This window comes from Podarcis cretensis (assembly GCF_951804945.1).
Source record: "Podarcis cretensis genome assembly, chromosome: 9".
NCBI classification, from domain to species: Eukaryota; Metazoa; Chordata; class Lepidosauria; order Squamata; family Lacertidae; genus Podarcis; species Podarcis cretensis.
The window spans coordinates 61,857,908-61,879,724 of NC_137178.1; the positions used below are offsets into that span (position 1 = coordinate 61,857,908).

General features: G+C 40.7%; 1 protein-coding gene across 4 annotated transcripts in view; it reads left to right on the forward strand.

The window, feature by feature from the left end:
• SLAIN2 (SLAIN motif family member 2) overlaps positions 1–21,817 on the forward strand; it is a 36,662-nt gene that overhangs the window by 9,500 nt on the left and 5,345 nt on the right. The window contains exons 2-7 of one of the 4 annotated variants that reach the window (XM_079989734.1): positions 2,070–2,218; positions 3,944–4,108; positions 6,370–6,531; positions 8,354–8,713; positions 14,331–14,468; positions 21,174–21,251. In XM_079989734.1, the coding sequence (XP_079845860.1) occupies positions 2,070–2,218; positions 3,944–4,108; positions 6,370–6,531; positions 8,354–8,713; positions 14,331–14,468; positions 21,174–21,251 (1,052 nt within the window). The remainder of the gene's footprint in view (positions 1–2,069; positions 2,219–3,943; positions 4,109–6,369; positions 6,532–8,353; positions 8,714–14,330; positions 14,469–21,173; positions 21,252–21,817) is intronic. The other 3 variants (XM_079989736.1, XM_079989735.1, XM_079989737.1) reach the window with 3 other exon arrangements.

Consider the following 21,817-nt stretch of genomic DNA (forward strand, 5'->3'; position numbering starts at 1 on the left):
GGTATTAATCACCAGTATATTATTCGAAGTTAGCTCAGATGTGTGTGTGTCTGACTCTCTACCTAACTTGTTAAATGTTTGAGGGTTCATTGCTGGGAAGTTCCGGCTTTTACTTAATGAGATTTTATGTGGCTTTTTCTGTTTAAGCTGCTTTCATATAAATGTTCCAGATTAAAAGTTTGAAGCTGTAAGAGGCCCAAATATAGTTTCTGTGCTCCATTTTTAGCATGTTATAAATACTTGATGCATGCAGTGCTTAGTGTTGTAGCTATTGCTTGGTTTATTGTTTCATTTTTGACTAGTTAAAATCATATATTTCACAGATGTAAATATTTGGGTTTACAGCACGTTGGGCTGTTTCTAGACTTGCACATGTGGAAGTCCTATCTGTGCAGTATAGCTTTTCTCGCCACCTTCTCCCTCTTCCACCCCTTAAATCCCTCTCCTGAGCAGGGGGGTGGGGAGCTCCATTAACACATTCCGCCTCCACTCATTTTAGCCATTTCCTCCCTTCCTGCTGTACCATCTCAAACCACCTCCCATGCCATTCCTGATAATTTCCCAACCCTCAGGAGAGACTTGGGGGTGTGTGCTAGAGGCAGCAGCAGGAGGCAGGGAAGCCCTGTGATGTGAACAGATTCCTGCTTGTGTTTGGAATCCACATTTTCTTCATTCAGATTTGACCTCATTCATACACACACACACACACACACACTTGAAGCTGAAGATCAAATCTGCTTGTTCTCATCCATACCAATGGGTGTTCCCTTCTGCCTTTATCCCTGCATTCCAAATTGTTGATTCAAATATGTAAATCTGGCAGAAAACGGCTGTGTGTTCATGAATTAGCAGAGCAGTTTGCACACCTTTTTTTTTTTTTTTTTTTAATTGTTCCCACCTAGGAATTGCACAGTACTGTAGCACCCACATGGGAATTTCTAGTTCCATACAAATTTGGTATGTCGTCGGTTTACCTTATGTTCAGTTCTAAAATGGCAAGTATTTCCCTTTCCAAAACAGTAAGATGGTTGTGGGAGAAATCCATGCAGTGAAATCAAGTGGAGAGGGAATTAAGCAGGGAGATCTGGAGAAATAATGGTTTTCCTGTATTGCACAGATCTGATTGTTGTTGGTTTTAAAAAACCAAAATCACAACAAAGGAGGTGCTCCCAGGAAATAGCCCCCTCCCCAACTGGTGGGACAGAACTGACATTAAAAAGATAAGGTACCGTATATAAAAAAATAAAAGGTAAAGAATCCCTGGATGGTTAAGTGCAGTAAAGTCAACTGTGGGGTGCGGCGCTCATCTTTCTTTTCAGGCCAAGGGAGCTGGTGTTTGTCCACAGGCAGCTTTCCGGCTCATGTGGCCAGCATGACTAAACCGCTGCTGGCCAACAGAACATAGTGACAGAAGTCAGAGCGCATGGAAACACCATTTACCTTCCTGCCACAGCGGTACCTATTATCTACTTGCACTGGTGTGCTTTTGAACTGCTAGGTTGGCAGAAGCAACAGGAGCTCATCTTGTCACGCGGATTCGAACCACCAACCTTCCAGTCTGCAATCCCCAAGAGGCTCAGTGGTTTAGACCACAGTGCCACCCGCTTTTTTAAAGGCAGCTAGAGGTGCTGAAATATACAGAAAGTACTCCTTAAATGCAGATTCTTCTGATCAATTTGAATCTTTTTGGAAGCAGAAGCCATAGGCTTTTCCTTGTTATATATCTATTGAAAGTCGCCTACAATCAGAAATGCATAGGTACTTCATTGGCCAACCATATCTGGACATTGTGTTGGAATGGGAATTTTCCTTATTTTATATTGTCTTTTGAGGCCATGGTTTCAAGAGAGCAGGGATAACCTACCAGAATCTGATACACATTTTCTTGCTTACATTCCTATTGTCATTCAGTAGTGTATCTGCTGTTGGTTATTCACCTCTTGACTTGTTTTGAGGAAAGCACAGTACTTGACCTGTGTTCCCTTCTTAAAGGAAGAAAAATCATGCAAATTCCAATATTTTAATTTACGTATTTTCATTTAATATTGTGGTGCTTCTGCCTTCATTAGGTTGTATGCTTCGCCAAAGAAGAAAGTGACTCCATTGCATAAATGTATTAGCCCACTGGTTTGGTGCAGACAGATATTGGATTATCCAACTCCAGATATTGAATGTGCTAAAAAATCATTGATCCATAGGCTTGAACAGACAATGTCAGGTGAGTTTGTGAATAAGCGTTATACTAATAAAATATACAAAATAATATCAGAACTTGATTTTTTAAAATAGTTATGTTCCTGTGAGAGTTAGTTTTAAATTCAGTTGACTTCAGGGGGAATATATACTGGAAATTTTTCCAGGTTAAAATTTCTGGAAATTTTTGCAGGTTATAGTTTATTTAGAAAAAAATTACAAATGGAGTCTTTTTTTAAAGTTTTTGTTACAAATGGAGCTGTAGCGTGCTGAAGCATAAGCAACCTAGCATCTCTGTGGTTTTGCCAGTTTATGAGGAGCAGGCAAAAAACAATAAAACCAAAACGACCAACATTATAGTTAAAAATATAATATTTGCTCTGAAAAATCTCTAAGCTGTCACTATTGGTTTGTTACTTCATATTTGCCAACATATTTACCATGGACTTCTAAAACCGAAGGTTTGCCCAGATTAAAACGAGCTTCTATACTTTCATATGTTAGTTTATTTCTTTATCTGGTGTTTCCAAACATAGACCAGTTTATTTCACATGCTGCAGAAGATGAATCTGGAGTACATAAAAAAGCAAGAGGGGTTGGGGGCTGTGTTGTGCAAAACCCTTGCCACCATGTTGCAGGAGGGAGATGCTTGCCAGAACCCCACATTGCATTGATTTGCCAAATATTTGAAGATGTTCTATACTCTGCAGCACATATTTTTCGCTCTATAAGACGCACCTGACCATAAGACGCACCTAGTTTTTAGAGGGGGAATGCAAGGGAAAAAATATTCTTTAAAGGGAGCGCTGAGCAGAGCCTGTATGCATCCCAGGCTCTGCTCAGCGCTCCCTTTCACGAGCCGCTTGGAGCGTGTGTGCGGCGCTTGCAGGCTTTTCCCCGAGGAGGGAGAAGGGCAGTCCGTCATTCATGGGCTGCCCTTCTCCCTCCTTGGGGAAAAGCCCCCAAGAGCCGCACACACGCTCCACTCAGCTCTTTAAAGGGAGCGCAGCTCTTGGGGGCTTTTGCAGGAGGTGGGGAAGGGACAGAGCCGTGCGCTCTGTTCCTTCCCCCATCTCCCGCAAGAGCCGCGTGCTAAACCAGAACCCAGGACAGCAAGCGGGATCACTGCGCAGTAATCCCTCTTGCTGTCCTGGCTTATGGGATAGCCGTGCGCAGCTTCTCCCGGGCAGCAGGATGAAGGCTCCCCCAAGAGTCGCGCTCCCTTTAAAGGGTGCGCGGAACGTGTGCGCGGCTCTTGAGGGCATTTCCCCGAGGAGGGAGAAGGGCTGCCCTTCTCCCTCCTCGGGGAAAAGCTCCCAAGAGCTGCACACATGCTCCACACGGCTCTTTAATGGGAGCGCTGAGCAGTGCCTCCCGTCTGCATTCTCTCCATAAGACGTACACACATTTCCCCTTACTTTTTAGGGCGGGAAAAGTGCGTCGTATAGAGCGAAATTATGGTACATTTCTAATATCGAGCTTCTTGATTTTCATTATGAAAATGGTTGAAACCTCATTGGTCCAGGACCCTTAATTCTTTTCCCTCCCTTACTGTCACAACTGTTCAAACTGAAGTAGCTCAGTACTTGTTACTTTTTATTTATTCCTTTTTCCTTTGATCTTCCTCCACTGAGCTCAAAATGGTTTGTGGTTCTCTTAATACTACATGAGATTAAGGCTTACAGCCTTATGACATTTAAAGTAAACAATTAGCACTGGAACACTGTTTTCCGCCCTCTCTTTTATACAGCTCTCAAGAGACACAGCCTTTATAGTAATCCGTTCAGCACTGTCAATTATGCAAACTCCTATAGTCCAAATGCTGGCAGTCCCTACAGCAGTAGCTTCAACTCTCCTTCCTCCACACCAGTGAAACCTCCTTTAGTAAAACAGCTCATACTTCCTGGCAACTCAGGTAAGGGTCTCAAAAACAATGAACAGATTGTAAAACAACTGTGTAATTCCTGTTTTGCTTTATTCTTGCAATAGTCCTGTGAAATATATAAAGCTACCTTAGACCACAACAAGCAGTCCCTTCCATATGGCCAGAAAGACAGCTTGGGCAACATTTATTTAAAGTTTCCTTTAAAGTCATATTTTTGTGTTCCGTGCCATTGCTATTTCTGAACAACTATGGTCAGTTTCAAAATGTGCCACCTTCAACCCATGAGCTATGAAGATCACTTATTTAAACTAAACTGTAGTTGGTGATAAACCATGGTCCTGAGTTTGGATGCACTAATAAGGCAACTTTAAAGAAAAATGAAAGTAAATTTTGCATAAGCTGCTGTCTGGCCACATGAGAGGAGAGGGAAGGGGGGAATGCTTGAATTCAATGTTCTCTCTGGCTTGTTCCACTTCATGCAAATTGTGTGTGAGATATGTGGGTGTGAGTACAGTGGTACCTCGCAAGACGAATGCCTTGTAAGACGAAAAACTCGCAAAACGAAAGAGTTTTTCGTTTTTTGAGTTGCTTCGCAAGACGGATTTCCCTATGGGCTTGCTTAGCAAGACGAAAACGTCTTGCAAGTTTGTTTCCTTTGTCTTGCAAGTTTGTTTCCTTTTTCTTAAAACCGTGCATTCACTTCAAGGAGCAACTCATAGCACACAGTGTGGTAGCCTTTTTTGAGGTTTTTGAAGACTTTGGTGATTTTTGAAGCTTTTCCAAAGTCCGTGCTTCGCAAGACGAAAAAATCGCAAGACGAAAAAACTCATGGAATGAATTAATTTCGTCTTGCGAGGCACCACTGTACTATGATTCTAAGGTGAGCCATGAACTTCCTACAAACCTGAGCATGTCCACACCCAACATTCCAGAGACAGTACAAATGTGTTCTAGGTGAGTCACACTATTTATTTTATTTGGGCAAGGGTTGGGGTATTTGATTCTTACAAATTCATTCTTCTAAAACCCTGGAAGCATAATTTTGAATGATCATTTTTGTGACTGGATGCCCAGATCCAAGTTAAGGGCAAGTACTCTTTGGTGAGAGGACCTTGGCAGAGATTTAAAATCACAAAATATGCAGCATGGTAAAGCTGTGTATCATTCTCTTAAAATATGTCTAAGTTCCTTCCAAAGTTCCCGCTTCTTTAGCACAGAAAAAGACCACACGTTTGGTAAGTTTAAAACTGCTTAATTACAATCTCTCCAGAGGTCAGATTATGTGCTTTTCCATACAGCTTTCAGAAACACAGGCAGCAAAACTTGGCTTCGTTACAGTGGTGAAAGTTTCTAAGTTATTGGTTCAGGAATACAAGAAAGGCTTGTTAGAGCCATGTGGTCTTGAGTTTGGAGCAACCAGCTCACACCTCTTTAAAGGCTGCGCTTCTCAGGTAGACTGAAGGTGAACAATAGGTTTGGTTACCTTGCCCCCAACCTAGTTAAGGCTGGCAGGACAGCTTAAAGGTAAAGGACCCCGACCGTTAGATCCAGTCGTGACCAACTCTGGGGTTGCGGTGCTCATCTCACTTTATTGGTCGAGGGAGCCGGCGTACAGCTTCCAGGTCAAGTGGCCGGCATGAGTAAGCCGCTTCTGGTGAACCAGAGCAGCGCACAGAAACGCTGTTTACCTTCCCGCCGGAGTAGTACCTATTTATCTACTTGCACTTTGACATGCTTTTGAACTGCTAGGTTGGCAGGAGCAGGGACCGAGCAACTAGAGCTCACCCCATCGTGGGGATTTGAACCGCCGACCTTCTGATCGGCAAATCCTAGGCTCTGTGGTTTAACCCACAGCGCCACCCGCGTCCCTTCAGGACAGCTTACTTTGTGGTTATCCCATGGTTTTGTCTTTACTTAATATCAAGGAATGGAGTGTAAATTAATGGAACCTGAATACACTTTCAGAATGGTGAATTGAGTTGAATTGAAGCCTGAATTGATTACATAAATTAATGGCACTGTAAAAACATTTCAGTGTTTCATCCAACTTAATTCTGTTTCTTCAGTGACAGTTCAGTGAAGTCTTCTTCATCTACACTAAGCAAGATTAATGCCATTTGACTCATTGTAAATTGATCTGCACCTAAACAAAGGAAAAGTGAATTTGTGGGTCAGCTAGCTTAAGTTGCTTTTTCTAGCACAGTCCCCACCACCACCAATTAAATTACTGAGGCAAGTAATATAGTGCAAAACAGTTTAAGATTTTTTCCTATTTTTTCCTTTTCTTACAGGTCATTACAAAAATTCAGCAGATAGAAATCCTCCGTTGAGCCCACAATCCTCTATAGATAGTGAATTAAGTGCTTCAGAAATGGATGAAGATTCAATTGGTTCAAATTACAAACTAAATGACTTAACAGATGTGCAAATTTTAGCACGGATGCAAGAGGAAAGTAAGTATATTTGTGGGTCATTTCAGTCACCAATCTTGACTTAGATTTTTGGAGAACTAATTCTTGCTCTTCATTTCATATGAAATGTATATGTATCATAATCCATAAAGTTATTATCTGAGCTATCCTAATGTCTACCTATTTCAGAGACTGAGCAGAGGAAAGTAAGGAATCTCGGAAACAAATAGGCCAAGAAAATATTTTTGGGGGTGTGTGGAAACAACATCATCCAGTGTGAATGGCTACTTAGACCGAGAGCTCCAACCCTGACTGCCATATACATAGGTTTCAATCCCAAAAATCTGGATTCCTGCTTTCTTTGATTTATCACTGTCAGACCTGTGATGGGCTTTCCACTGATGCAAGAATGGTTCCTAACTGCATTTTTTAAAGCAAGGAATCTCTGAAGGTGGGGCAGATCCTTTGAAAGAGACATCTATCATGGCAGGAAAGGTAGAATACCCAAAGGAGAAGGTGGAGTTGAATCTGCCAGTGCATAACCAGGAGCCTTAAAGGGCACTCCTGGTTGTGCATTTGTACTGACAGCAAATCTCCTTTGCTAATAAGCTGGTAGGTGCTGATTTCAACACACACTGAGATTTGCTGTATTCCCTGAGAACTCTGTAGCACACCTGATCCCAGCAGAAAGCAGAGCTTGAAGTCAGCACTTTTCCACAGATATGCACCGACTTCAAGCTCCACTTTTTTGCTGAGATCAGCTGGCTTTAGAGTCCACAGCCAGCCAATCACAGCAGAAAAGCAGAGCTTGAAGTCAGAGCTAATTGTCGGAAACATCTTGGTTTTAATTTTTCTTTCTGGCACAGCTTGTCACACTACAAAGGAAAGATGGGTCAACCGGTGGTATAGTAACAGTGTTAAAATGGCCTACCAAGGGTGGAAGAATGCAGGATTGGCCCAATGGCCAGATCCAATTTCTTACTCCTCTCTTCAGCAGTCTGAATTATTCTTGACTGATCCAGCCACTGACATGCATGCCCTGGTCACATCCAAATTGGACTGTTGTAACACATATTACATAGGGCTTCTTCTGCAAATACTTTGGAAATATTAGGTCGTGCAAAATATGGTGGCCAGATTAATTTCTGAATCTGATTTATCTTATCATATCACCCCAGTTTTGATTCAACTGCACTGGTTTCCAGTTCATAATTGGACAAAATCCAGTTTCAGTTGTCCCTCTCTTTTAAATCATGTGAGCTAAGGAGGCCTTTTTATTTTACTGAGTTTTGAATTTGGGTTAAACTACTTACTCCTGGTTTTATGCTGAATTGTTTTACATTACTCTTGGTGTCAGTAATGAAAACTGATGTTAGTTATTTGAACAGTTCTGTTTTGTTGTTTGAACTGTCCTTGTGGGGTTTTTTTGGGGTTTTTTTGTAAACAGCTTTTGGTTTATTTTATGAAGAAAAGCAGGAAATAAAATTTTAAAATAAATAATTTCCAAGTGAGATGCCCGCCTTCCTTTGAGGAAGAGAAGCTCTTTGTTTATACAGTGGTACCTCGGGTTAAGAACTTAATTCATTTTGGAGGTCCGTTCTTAACCTGAAACTATTCTTAACCTGAAGCACCACTTTAGCTAATGGGGCCTCCCGCTGCCGCCGCGCCGCCGGAACACAATTTCTGTTCTCATCCTGAAGCAAAGTTCTTAACTTGAAGCACTATTTCTGGGTTAGCGGAGTGTGTAACCTGAAGCGGATGTAACCCGAGGTACCACTGTACTAACTTAGAGTGACTTCAGAATCAGATGGGATCAGACAAGCAAATAGAACTTGAGTTCAGACAATGTCCTTACTGTTGTTAGGTCTCCGGCAAGAATATGCAGCTACTGCTTCTCGGCGTAGTTCCGGCTCTTCGTGCAGTTCTATGAGGCGAGGTACATTTAGCGACCAGGAACTTGATGCGCAGAGCTTAGAAGATGAAGAAGACAGCTGCCATCATGCGGTGCACCCAGCTGTTAACCGGTTCTCTCCATCACCACGCAATTCACCGCGGCCTTCACCAAAGCAGTCCCCACGGAATTCTCCTCGCTCTCGATCACCTGCCAGAGGGATGGAGTACAGCAGAGTGTCACCTCAGCCTATGATTACTCGTTTGCAGCAACCTCGTCTTTCACTTCAAGGCCATCCCACAGATTTACAGACTAGCAATGTCAAAAACGAAGGTAAAGGGCTTGGTCTCGAATTTTGTGTGTTGAGCGCCCTAGGAAGTTGCGCGGTAGGTAGTATTTAAAACCAACTAAATGGTGTGGCGTTTCTGCTGAATCTGCTGAGAGTCATGCAAGAACATGTAGAATAAGCATCTTGACCATTCTTTTCATTAGGGCGACTAGAAATCAATAAGCTTAGAAAGTAATTGAGCTAATTGAGTTTCGGGTAGATATAGATTATTGTCATTCTGTGGCTGCTTAGTTTTCAAATTTCTCTAGTGCTGAGCAGTTTATCAGAAAGGCAGAATATCTAGAAGAAGAGTGACACAAAACCAATGCAAATATAAAATATTTACTACACATAGAACAGCAAAATAAGCATGGTTTATGTGATAAAAGACAAAACCAAGCAACAGAATGACAGATAAATAGAAAGTTTGGGTTGGAATGCTTTAGCAAAGAAAAACACACACAAATGCTTCCCTAAAATGCTATTTTCAAACTAGATGACAGAATGAGACCTAGCTGGGCTTACCTATGGAACGAATACTACAGAACTGATGTCAGATCTGAAAAGGACCTGCCCCTTGCATTCAGTCATTAGCCTGGTCCACACTCAACATGAAACCCCTTTTAAAATAAATTTTGGTTTAATGCACAGTAGCACTTGCTTCTCTCCTGCATTTGACAGTGCCATGCATGGAAGGAAACGAGCTTGAAACAAGACATTTTGGCTTGTTGTGACATGGAAAGCTGGACTCATGTTGTTTTTCTTCTGTAAACAAAACCGCAAAAGGAAGCTAAGGTTTGTTCTTGGCTTACTGTTTATGGTTTATGTGGACAAAACAAATCACAAGCCCAGGTTCACGTCAAGACAATCCAGATCCGGGCTTGTTTTCTCCCCCCCCCCCCCCCCCCCCGCTGCAGTGTCAGGAATAGGAGAGAAGCAAGGTGCTTAAGTACATTAAAGGTAAAGGGACCCCTAACCATTAGGTCCAGTCATGGCCAACTCTGGGGTTGCGGCGCTCATCTCACTTTATTGGCCAAGGGAGCCGGCGTACAGCTTCCGGGTCATGTGGCCAGCATGACTAAGCCGCTTCTGGCGAACCAGAGCAGCACACGGAAATGCTGTTTACCTTCCCGCCAGAGCGGTACCTATTTATCTACTTGCACTTTGACGTACTTTCGAACTGCTAGGTTGGCAGGAGCAGGGACCGAGCAACGGGAGCTCACCCCGTCGTGGGGATTCGAACCGCCGATCTTCTGATTGGCAAGTCCTAGGCTCTGGTTTAACCCACAGCGCCACCCACGTCCCTTTTAAGTACATTAAACCGTAGTTAATACTAAACTACAGTTTAGTATTAGAACATATGAAAGAAAAGTATACATTTTCAAGCAGGTATGGCGAACCATTGTCTGCCTAGAGGCTGTAATCTCTTCTAGGCCACATGACTATGTGGGTGGGGATAGAAGCCAAAGTGGGTAGAGTAATAAATACTATTTTTACCTTTATACAATAGGCTTGTTTACACATACTTCCCTCTCTGGACTCCATCCAGACAAGCAGGATTCATTATTAGAGTTCAAGGATACCTTCTAGCAAGGCACAAACATTCAAGGAGGATGCAAAACAGGGCCAGTGAAGGGTTTGCCGCTCCTGAGAGTGTCCTGGCCCTGAGGTTCCCCATCCGTGAATTAAAGCAACAAGTTCAACGTCTGCTTGGCTTTTGGCTGATCTAACGTATGGAAACATTGCATGAGGATTTAAATAGGGCAGCTTAATTTGATTCTTAAAACTCTGTTTCTAACACCTGGAAATGTAGAATTTAAACTTGTGGGAGGAACATGAGCGTTCTAATATGGTCAGTTTTACAAAATACAATAATAAGATTCTTAAAAAAAAAACATTCCTGACATTTTTCTAGTAACAAAGTTTCTCAAGTCATTTTCTCCAAAGGACACAATAGAATAAATATTGGTTAGATAGAGCTGTCTGTGTATGTTCCCCAAACCATAAGTTCATTACAGAAGAAAAAGGTCACCAAGATGTTTGTTGCGTCAGCATTTCCATTTTAAAGGATGTTACCATTTTGAATGGAGTTTGACGAGGTATGTAGAACCGGCACTTGCTTGATGATCACTCAGCTTGGCTTCTCACTTATTATGGAGAGCTCTACCCTGAGCCTGTGCTAGGAGATCCCACAAACAATATTTGGCAGTGTTATTTTACTGTTGTTGTTGGATGTTCCTGTTCCTCAGCTTTTCAATTGCTTTTGATATCTCGAGGCATGCCTTCAGATATCGTGCACTGCAAACTCTGCTTTGTGGAAGGGGAGGGGTAAGACCAGTTCACTATATAGTAAGTTTGCCTGTAAATGGATCCATTAACTCAGCTCTTTAAAGCTTCCATGTTCCTGTTCACTCCCTTCAGTTCCTTGTTTTTAAAGCTTTGAGTTCTGTACATCCTCTGCATCACAATCCTTGCTAATGCTGCTGTAGCTGAATTGCATGTTCTTTAGGACCTATGTTCAGGGCACAGCTTTAGAAATTGAGGCCTGGTGAAGCAGGTGGGGTATTTTGTCTTGTCCTCCCAGTCCTTTTACCCATGTCCATTAGTTATCGGTCACTTGTTTTTTCTTTAAATAATCAAAATAATCCTGTGGCTGTGTACAGATGGTACCTTTTCCCCAAAGCTTGAAGGTTATAAAATATAGAAACATGATTGCTCACAATACACACGTTCTCTCCCTGTGGTATCTGTCTAAACAGGTTTTGCCACTATCTCCTGCAGATGCTCTAAGCCCAGAATGGGTCAACTTTATAAAATGTAACAGAAGTCCTATTGCAGAAGTCCAGTAGAAAAGAATTTACAATTCTCAGAGGGGAGGGATGTGCTTTGACACTGGCACCTTGCTAACCTTTTCCTTGCACATGCTTTTAAAAATCGAACCTGGAAAAGCTATCCATTTAGGAGAAAATACTGGTTAAAGTCTCCAGCTTATGGAGAAGGTTTCTATTCCACTTTCTGCACTGAGGTTCTACTTCATCCTTTTGCAATCCGCTCTTTGCAATCATTATCAAATGTGCTGCCTGCTATTGACTGTTCAGGGTGGGTAGAATAGGGAGCCAGAAAGAAAACTGAGATGGGCTCTAGAAAGGTGAGTAGCAGGACTGGTGCTGAGGCCCAAGATCAGGTTGTGATGTGTTGAACGGGGAGGGGAGACAGATAATTGTATTCCTGTTCTGCAGAGTTCATCAAAGCATGTGGTCAGTGCCATGTTTGCTTGTTGCACTTTGTGACTCTTGACACTCCTGATATAGCAAAAGTAATAGTGTGGCTGGAAAAACAAAGCTTTCCCTCATTTCTTTTCACGTTCTCCTAGCATATCCCATGCTTTCTTGCATGCGCATATACCCATGCACCATGCTGCTGGTTGAAAGAATCAGACAATTCTGAAATCTGGTTCAGACAATCGTCTGTTTCCTTCTCCCAAGTCTGACTGGACAGTGCGTTTCCTCGGTACAAATGAAAATGCATGTTGCTGCTACATTTTTTACTTTGGTTCAAGAAATGCCTAATGTTCTCAATGCTGAGTTAAGGGCTCTTGTCTGCTTTCTACAGTAGTGGACTTGGGAGCTAGGGAAAAGCTGACTGCTGCTACAGTTGTCTGTCCATAGAGATGTCAGAGTGTCCATGGTGATGCTGCCCCACATTTCTCTGATAGTGCGCTGCTGCTGTAAAAGGCCATAGCTTGTGTGGCAAGGGATCCTGTCCAGTTCTTTCCAACACTATAGCAATACAACTGCATGTGGTGGGAGTCCGTCTGCAGGGGTGGAATTTATTTTTATATATGTTAGGCAAATAAATGCAGCTTCTGAAATCTATTTCTGGTATAATTTTTGGACAGGATGAACCAAGCTTCTTTGAACAGTCCTGCTAATCTTTTCTTTCCCCCTTACTTGCATTATTTTTCTTGCTTTTGAACTTTTCCATTTGTTTCTCCTATACTGCCCTCAAAAGCAGGGACACACCAACAACCAACAAGAAATTTTGCTGTCTTAAAGAAATCCCACAAAGTAGATGGGAAATGGGTGTGCCACACATGAAAACTTGTGGAATCAAATGTATTTGAATGATGTAAATCGTAAGGAGACAAACATGCCTCCAAAGCAGCCAAGGGAGCTTGACTTCTTTATTCCCAACTCTGTTAAATTTAAGATGTCATTCAAGGAAGTTGTTGAATGTTATGTCAGCCCACAGTCTTACGTCTAATTCCATGGCTTTATTTTAGTCAGTTGGCCAGTAACGGTTGACTTTTTCAATGTTCTGATGACCAATTCAGCACATGGCCAGAGACTATTCTACATATTCAAGTTTGCACTTCAATTTACTTTCCAAGAATTTTCAGACATAGGGATATAGTTGTGCACTGTTCACTTTAATGTAAAACAACCACAACAACAATTAGAAGAATTTGCCTTTTGGAGAAAGCAAAAGTTAACATAAACCAGCATGAGCTGTTGTTTTGAAAGCATGTTTCCTTTTAGGAAAAAGTCAGAAAAGAATATAACTATGCTTGTTGAAACTGTTCCTTTCAAATGTGAATCTTACCTAAATGTTAACAGTAAATATCTTGAAGAATCAAAGTGCAGGTTGATTAGATACCAACCATAAAGTTGATTAGCACAAGCAAAGACTTAAACGTCTATGTTAAGTTGAAACTAAAATAATGTTAATTTATTGGATTCTTCATGTCTAAACTCAGATTTCATTTGAGGACAGTAGAATCTCTCTCATAATTTTAATGTGGTGCTTAAATAATAGTTTTATGCCATCGTGAAGGTGAATATTAGTGATATCGCTTCATGGTGGGACCTGTAAAACCTGAAATTTTCCAGTGAAGTCCCATTTAGCTGATAAAGCAAGATGCATTCTATTTTTAAATATTGTAAGCCACTTTGTGGAATATTTCTTCAAAAAGCATAGTATAAATCAGATAGATAGATAAAATGTTTGTTTACTTTCCCCAAACAACAGTGACATATGTTTTATGTGCAAAAAGATATTCTTTGTCAGACATATTTCTTTCCTTGTCTCTCCTTTCATTGGTCATATTCTCATGAAATAACTGTCATGAGCAAATGATGGTGGGGAGAAGATGAAAGGGCAGGCCCTGACCTATCTACAGGGAATCTGTATGCATACTACCGTATATGTCTTGGGCTTTCTTGGTACACATTTGCTCACCATGGTTATGTTGAGATATTAGAATGGAGTAGACCAGCAGTTTTCTTACTTCTATACCTTAAATTCTAACCCCTCCTACCAGACAGCAACGGTTAAGTAAGTTTTGCTCTGGGTGAAAAAAATAGACAAATTGTACTTGCTTTCTCCATCTCTGTCTTTCTCTTTTTACATTTTTTAAATCTAGTAATTTTATATCTTACTAGATTTAAAATTTCGTAGATGTCATTTTGATAATGTAACATTAGGCAGATACCATTTGTTTTATGCAGATTTTGTAGCAAACTTTGCCCCCTCTCGTCCTTCGGGTTTCAGGTTGCCATGATTTTTCAGTCTCCTGCATCAGATGGTATGTTGTGGTGTTCTTGTTATCTTTCCTTAATACAGAAAAACTAAGGCGTAGTCTTCCAAACCTGTCCAGGACATCTAACATCCAAGTTGAGTCTGTGAAAAACAGTAGAAGTGACTCAAACTTTCAAGTGCCAAATGGAGGAATATCTCGTATTCAACCTCAACCCTCAGCCAGTAAGTATCTTTACAGTGATGCTGTAAACACAGCTTCTGAGAGTCGACTGAAAACAATTAGCAGCGTGTTTACAGTTTCATGGTAAAGGGATTAGACATTTCATGCAGATAATGCAAGCTTGGTCAGATCTGATGTATGTTGGGCAAACGAGCATTTCAAAGTACAGTACTTAACAATGAAGTATGTGTACATTGCTGTCCCACATTACTTCTCAATATTGATGGTTTCCTTAATGTCTGCTGTCCTGAATAGGAAGCCTTTTCTGCAACGGTCTATCTTGAACATTCCATAAGCTTGGTCTCTGTGGTGCAGTGGGTCAGTGGGTCTGGCTGTTAACCAGAAAATTGGTGGTTCAAGCCCACCCAGGGATGGCTGTGTTCAGAATTCCTGCATTGCTGGGAGTTGAACAAGATGACCCTCAGGATGCCTTCTAACTCTTATGATTTGCTAATCAAGTGTAACTTGCATTTTTTATATTTAGCTTGCATCCATTATCATATAACATCCCTAAGCAAGGAATTATAAAGCCCCTAGCTGTGTTGCAATTTGCAGCTACACACTTTTGATTCCCGTAGTGTGATAGTAAAAAGTGTACTAATGGATCCCATTCCCATCTTTTGCCATTCTGCCTTGGTACAAATTTCAGTGAGTATCAAGCAGTTGAAGTGAATATGAAATGAGAGTCAGGATTTCTGTTACCTCCAACAGATGAATGACTGAAAATTATGACATCAAACTCGAAAGTGCCTGCCAGCCTGAAAGATGGATTATAAATTTTAAAAGAAAGAAGTTGCATTTTCATATTATTTTCACTTTTCAGTATTCATAACAGAATTACTTGGATCAGCTGCATACATACGTTTTCAGAGGCATACACTTTTATAGCCATAAGCTTGTCTCCTGTATTGTTTTGAAACAATAATTTTATGTAGAAAATATAAAAATATTCACCAGAGGAAAATGTCCTTTTGAACAAAGTTGGCACTCCTTTCTGCAAATGATAAATTGTAAATTACTATACATAATGCAATAACCTGAATATAGTAATAGGACTATGGGATCAAAGAGTAATAAGGTCTTGTATGAACAGGTTCTTTTATTAATAGAAGTTGAGGAGTAAGTGTTTACACATCCATGTTGCCAAAGAATCAGCCTCTCCCTTAATGGAACTTGTCTGAAAGGTGTGCCTATATAAATGGAGAGCTGATTTTTCAACTCCTGATCATAATTTCCTTGTTTGTAAGGAAGGATATGAATCTGGTCCCTATTTTGCAAAAATAATGTAGGAAGTGCTTTCCTATTTTGGGACTGAAATTTGCATTCTCCTTCCCTTTTGAAAAACTAACAGATGCTTTCTTGGAAGCCTATAGCCAAATTACACACAAATACATGGTTTAACATTGTGTGTACCTTTGTTTAACTGCAGTTAGCAACCACTCAGGTGGCCTAGTCAGTATTTGGCCTATGGTTGGTAGAGAGAGGGAGCTTAATCACCCTCCCTAGTCCTCATGAAAAATCCCCCAAAAACCTTTTATTTTCATCCCAAGGGAAACTTCTCTAAGTGTTAATGGAAGATTCTCTGTTTTTTAAAAAAACAGCATGTCGCGTATCGTTTTTGTGTTGATAAGGGATGGGGTACCTGTTAGTTGACCTTGTGGCTGGTATTTATAGGAATTGACATCTGTAGGGCCACAGTTTCTGCATCCCTGTGTATATATAATTTTGCATATGGAGGTTCTGCTCTTTGGGGTTTTCCTGTATTTACTGGTTTTTATTTGCTTATTTTTGCAAAATACTACTGTACACTTGCAGTGGTCTTCTCACTCTTTCCTCAGGTTGGTTGCACTGCATGAGCTTAACTTGGGAGGGTTGCTTTGATTTCTGCCTTTTCTTGCTTTTAGTTCACTCCCTAATTTATACTTTCACAAGCTGCAATACCTAACGTATGGGTGGTGGCAATGAAAAGTATGTTGGCAGTGTATCAGGGCAGTTTAAGCTTGTATAAACATAAATATATTTCATTAACATACCTGTAGAAGTCTTGATGAAAATTATTTCAAACCTTTGCAAATGTAAGGAGAAATTTTGGATTTGTTTGGCTTCATTTTTTGTCCTGTTTAAGGCTTGTTCTAGCTCATGAAAAATGGTCACCTGAACATTCTATACCTCTCGTACAAGTTAGTAACCTCCTTATGGTTCCATTTTCTTTTCTTTTTTTAATTAAATTTTTATTAACCGGCCAATCAAATCAAGTTAAATAACATCACATAAATTCCGAAATACAAAGCCGAATTTTAAATTTTTGTTGGGGGGACCCATATTTCAAGATCCGAAGGGGGATTCTGATCATCTTCTTGCTACTGCGTTAATGTCCAAATCAATCCAAATCAGTCCAAACAGGGTTCATAATTCTATCCAGTCTTATCTTGCTGTTTCCACATCACATCTTGTTCATATATTTTCTCTTTTTTCTTTATGATCTCTTCTGATAGTCTCCTTAAGCCAATAAACACCAATAATAATCCTGTGTGAATTTTCCCGTTCTTCCAATCCTCAAATCAAGATGGTTTCCATATATCATCGCCTTCATAGATAGCAGCGCTCTTTCCATCATTAATTACAGAACTGTCATTCTTAAGTTCCACTGAGGAGTTTCACCCACAATATAAAAACAGCTCTATTTCTCTATTTCTCCTCTCAGACTTAAGTCCTCCGACAGAACTTCCCAATATGGCGACGGCATTTTTAACTGCATCATTCCAAAGCTCTTATACATTCCACGCTCTTCTTAAAACATGCTTTGGTTCGAAAGTTTATCTCCACACAGCCTTAAATCCACAGCTTAAGTCCTTAAAGCGACATTTCTGACTCGTGAGGGGAGGGGATTCTTGTTTAATCACATAAGGAAGGAAAGGAAAGTTTCCCCCCCTCCCCCATCAGTCATTTGCCATACCGTGTCTTGGCGTATCTTCTCATGATTTAATCTTGTCTTGTTTTATCAGAGATCTCTTCTGTTAGCAGTCTTTTACTCCCCCTCCTTCCTTGAAATATGGGCATTCCTTCATCCAAATTGTTTCTTTTGAAGTTCTTGCAGCTAGTGGCGCAGATAAGGGACGGCGTCCAGGAGCACCGGAATCCCACAGGAGGGCTTTGTGCCTAGTGCCCCCATCCCCACAAATTCGGGGGTGGTATAGGGCACAGCAGGCAAGGCAGTCCCCCCCACCATCCGGGGGGGGGGTAGGGAGGCTAATTACTCCCATCATAGCCTCCAAATTACCTCATGTGGGTCGGAGAGATGTTATTGTCAGCCATCTTCTGATGCGCCCCCTAGTGGTTCCATTTTCTTAAGTGTGGTTTATTCTGAAACCTTGTTTTAAACTATTAAGTAGCACAGAAGGCAAATTTTGCAGCCTTCTACAAAACAAATTGTAGAATGAAAAAGGTGTTAATTTAGCTATTGACTGATACAGTGGAATCAATGTGAGCAACTTTATCAACAAATGTATTACTGAAGACATAAGTCATGCACAGGAAATGCCACCATAGCAGAGTGACATTCATCTGTAAGTTCTTAGACTCAAAACGTTAAATTTCTGATTTATTAATTACAACGCACAACTCGCTACTAAAATCACCCTCCTTTCAAAGGATTGGAAAATTGCCAGTGTAAAACAAAATGTTTATATTGGGGTCAGTAGTATTTAACTTGTTCCAAACTTATTTGGATGTTTTGCATATTACGCCAAGCTATTTCAAATGGTAAACGCTTAAGCAGATTCTGTGGAACTCTACAACTGAATTAGTTAGCAGTACAGTGGCAGGTGTTTGATCGTGCGCAAAGTGGCTTTTAATTATAACTTGACGTATACATCGAATTGATTCCAATACCTGGGAAACAGATTGTGAAGTTAAAACAGAAAGCTCAAGGAGGTGTGGCAAATTCAAGGTTAGGAATCTCTAAAGGGTTGGAAATAAAATAGCTGTACAAGTTGGTAGTGCACCAGTATTTGAAACACTGTGTCTTATTCTGGTCACTGGTCACTCAGTCTCCAGAAGGATATCTTAATTCTAGAAATGCCACAGAAAAGATGATTGGGGGCTGGAACAAGTATGGAGCAGCATGTGTGTGAAAAGAGAAATTATCTCGAACACTAGAACTGGGATCATCCAATTAAACTCCCAGTAGGTTTAGAATATACAGAGGAAGCATATATTAATGCAGTCTGTGGAATGAATGGTCACAAGATGTCTCTTTCTAAACCAAGATATACCTTTTTTGTGAGATTCCTAAATGCTTGTCTCTCCATCACTGAAGGCAGATACTAGGGGGCTTTTTCTGGCATTGTTTAACAAGGCAGTTCTTGCCATGAGTAAATACTTGATTTGAAACTGTATTTTGATGTTACTTGTCAGAGAAAGTGTTGGTCGGGTAACATACCCGTGGCTTTTTATACAGCATTAAAGCAAACCGTATATCCTACATGTCTTATCTATCCGCTATAGAAGGTTGTGGGCTGGACTATATTTTAAGGACTAATATTTATATTTAAATAGTTTTTTCGGTCCATAAGATTATTATTTTTTAAGTAAGCCACACTTTTTAATGGCATTATTGTTGTTGTTTATTAGATTTATATATGTGACTTAATAGTGGAATCATAAATACAACCCCCCTTGGCTCTGTAAGGGGAGTTCAGGAGAAAACAGTGGGGGGAGGAGAGGAGAGATTGTTCCATCGGGGGAGCAGAAATGCTTACGCTGGTGGAACATTTGCAACAGTGCAACATTCAATTCCTCCCCACAGAATTGACTTCTGAATAGCCATGCTTAAGTTTGTACCGTCAGATAAAGTGGGCACATCCATTTATCCAAAGCAAAAAGAACGCATTTCTCCTTGCTGAAGGGAAGGGAGATGGGGAATCAAGGATAAATAAGTGCTGCTTGGTGTGTATTAACAATTCAATGTAGCAGTAGTAGAACACCATTTCCTCGGTTACACTTTTATCTAGGTACGGTAATTCTCATTCTAGTTCTCAATGCCATGTTGCTAAGCATAGTCATAAACCTAGAGAAGTGCAGGGCAGGTTCTTGAGAAACCTGCTTTTGACTTGATCTGCGTTTAAGGAGAAGGCTACAGGATCTAAATTCTTCTGCAGTGTCTCAATTCTTGTATGATTCCCCCCCCCCTTTGTATTCATCTATCTGAATTTTGTTATTTGCCAAGCTGAGTTAAAACAAAACTCAACGTGCTAGTAAACTGCTGAGAACCTGGCTTTAATCAGAATCCTTAAAATCCAAGCGGGCATATCTCATTTTGTTTTAACCTGGATTAGCAATTGCCGAGTGCAACACTGATCCTTGGTAATAGGGTATGACATTTCACATACAAGGAAGAGGGGGAAGGCTTGGCTGAGCTCCATGTTTCTTCCCTTCAAGTCACTTAAGTTTCTTTATAGTATATGTGACTCAAATATATATATATTTATTTTGACTTAAGTTAGAACTGTGTCTGAGGATGACAGTTGCAGAGGACCCCATATTGTGTTGAATTCTCAGCCATACTTGAATACTTTTCAAGCATTGATTTGCCTATATGGTCCTCTCTATCTGTGGCAGGCATTAGTTTACAAGAGACCTCTTAGATACAGCAGCCGGCTTTAGATGACATTTTGTTGTTTGAGCTTGTTCCTGACTCTTCTTCATAGGTCAGAATTACAGTTTTTGATTAAAGCAGAAATACTAGCTTCAATAAGCGATCAGTCTTGTGTGAATTCCTGTGTATAAATATGCATATATGTGATGGGATGATGAGCTGCTTGTGCGTAAAAGCTTAGTCCCTCAGAGTTTGCTCAGCTTAGCAAGACTCTGTCTTTAGCGGAGCCCTTAAACGTGGCTCCCTCAATCGCTGGCAGAATCCGACAGTGGGCGTTTACGGAATCTACTCCAGCATAAAAGCTCCTTGACGGAAACGCGTCGTCTGGATTCTCGGCGCGACAGTTTCCGGCGAGGAGTGGGTGTACCTATGGGAGGACCTGAGACTTCTCCGCTGTTATCGCTGGAAGACTCCCTGAGCCATTCCTTCGTTTCTCTCTCCCCCTGCTGGTGCCTTCCTCCGCTGCTGAGTCTCTCCTGACTTCTGAGAGACCCTCCACCTCCTGCCTTTCCGATGGCAGTTCCCTGACAATATATATGTACATACATATTATGACACATTTTCTTCAACTTCAGAAGAAAGAAGCTCTGTTCCTGAATTGACTATTTGGAACTGAAATTTTGTGTCTTTTGTTGAGTTAAATGTGACCGTTGTGTTCTGAATTTAACCTTGCACTGATTTGGCTGTGGCATGTCTGGCTGGTGGTTTGTTTTCACTTCTGGGCGTGTGGATTATTTTTGCCTCCTTGGGCTTTGGCCTGCAAGAAACTCTTTGCCTGCTAAAACGCTTAACACACTTTGTACCATGAAGCATCTGACATTTACCTTTGCAATCCTTCTTAGTGTGGTGAGCATCACTTCTGTAAAGCAAAGCAAAGCACTCCTCCTCCACTACTACTACTACTACTGGAGCCGTAACAGCTTTGGAAAACTGTTATGCTTTTTTTGCTTCCTGATTTTTCCTAGGTAGATAAGGTCCTAAAATCTTAAGTGAACTTTGAATTCATTATCTTCTCTCTTTAGACAGATATGACATGTCTTTGTTTCAACAGCTCTGCAAAGGCAGAAAAAAATGGCCCGTGTTGCCTTCAAAACCAAACAGCTACTTCCTACTCCAGCTACCAAAGGAGGTAAATTAGCTTACAGCCATTTAATGAAATCCAGTTAAATTCAGAAAATTGTTCCCTTGTGCTTAGACTTATGCAGTTGAAATAATGCAACTGGAGTCTAACAGCAAGTGCTTTTATTGGTGAATGTAATGGCATAAATGCTCCTTTATAGAACATTTCAGCATTGAGCTAGCTGTTGACTGTTGTGATCTTCCTTCATATGCTTCTTATGAAAATAAATGCTAAGTTTTAGCAAGCTTTGATCTTAAAACTTATTATCAGCACTGCTTTAGGTTTGCTTAAATACCTTAACTTATAAAATAATCAGTCATGTTAGAATTTATCCTATGTTCTGCTTTAAAAGCATAAGAGTAGGTTATATTAAGTTGGAGCAAACTTGTGTTTTCTAGGTTTAGAGATGGTGCCTATACCTTTATTTTGGGCAATAGCACTGCCCACTGTCTTATAGTTCTCAAAAGACTGGGTATGATTTTAAAGAATTCATTGATTACTCTTACCTCTTAATGGTTTTACAATTCAAGAAAAGTTAGTGCTAGCTAAATTCTAAAGAGAACAGCTGTTTAATT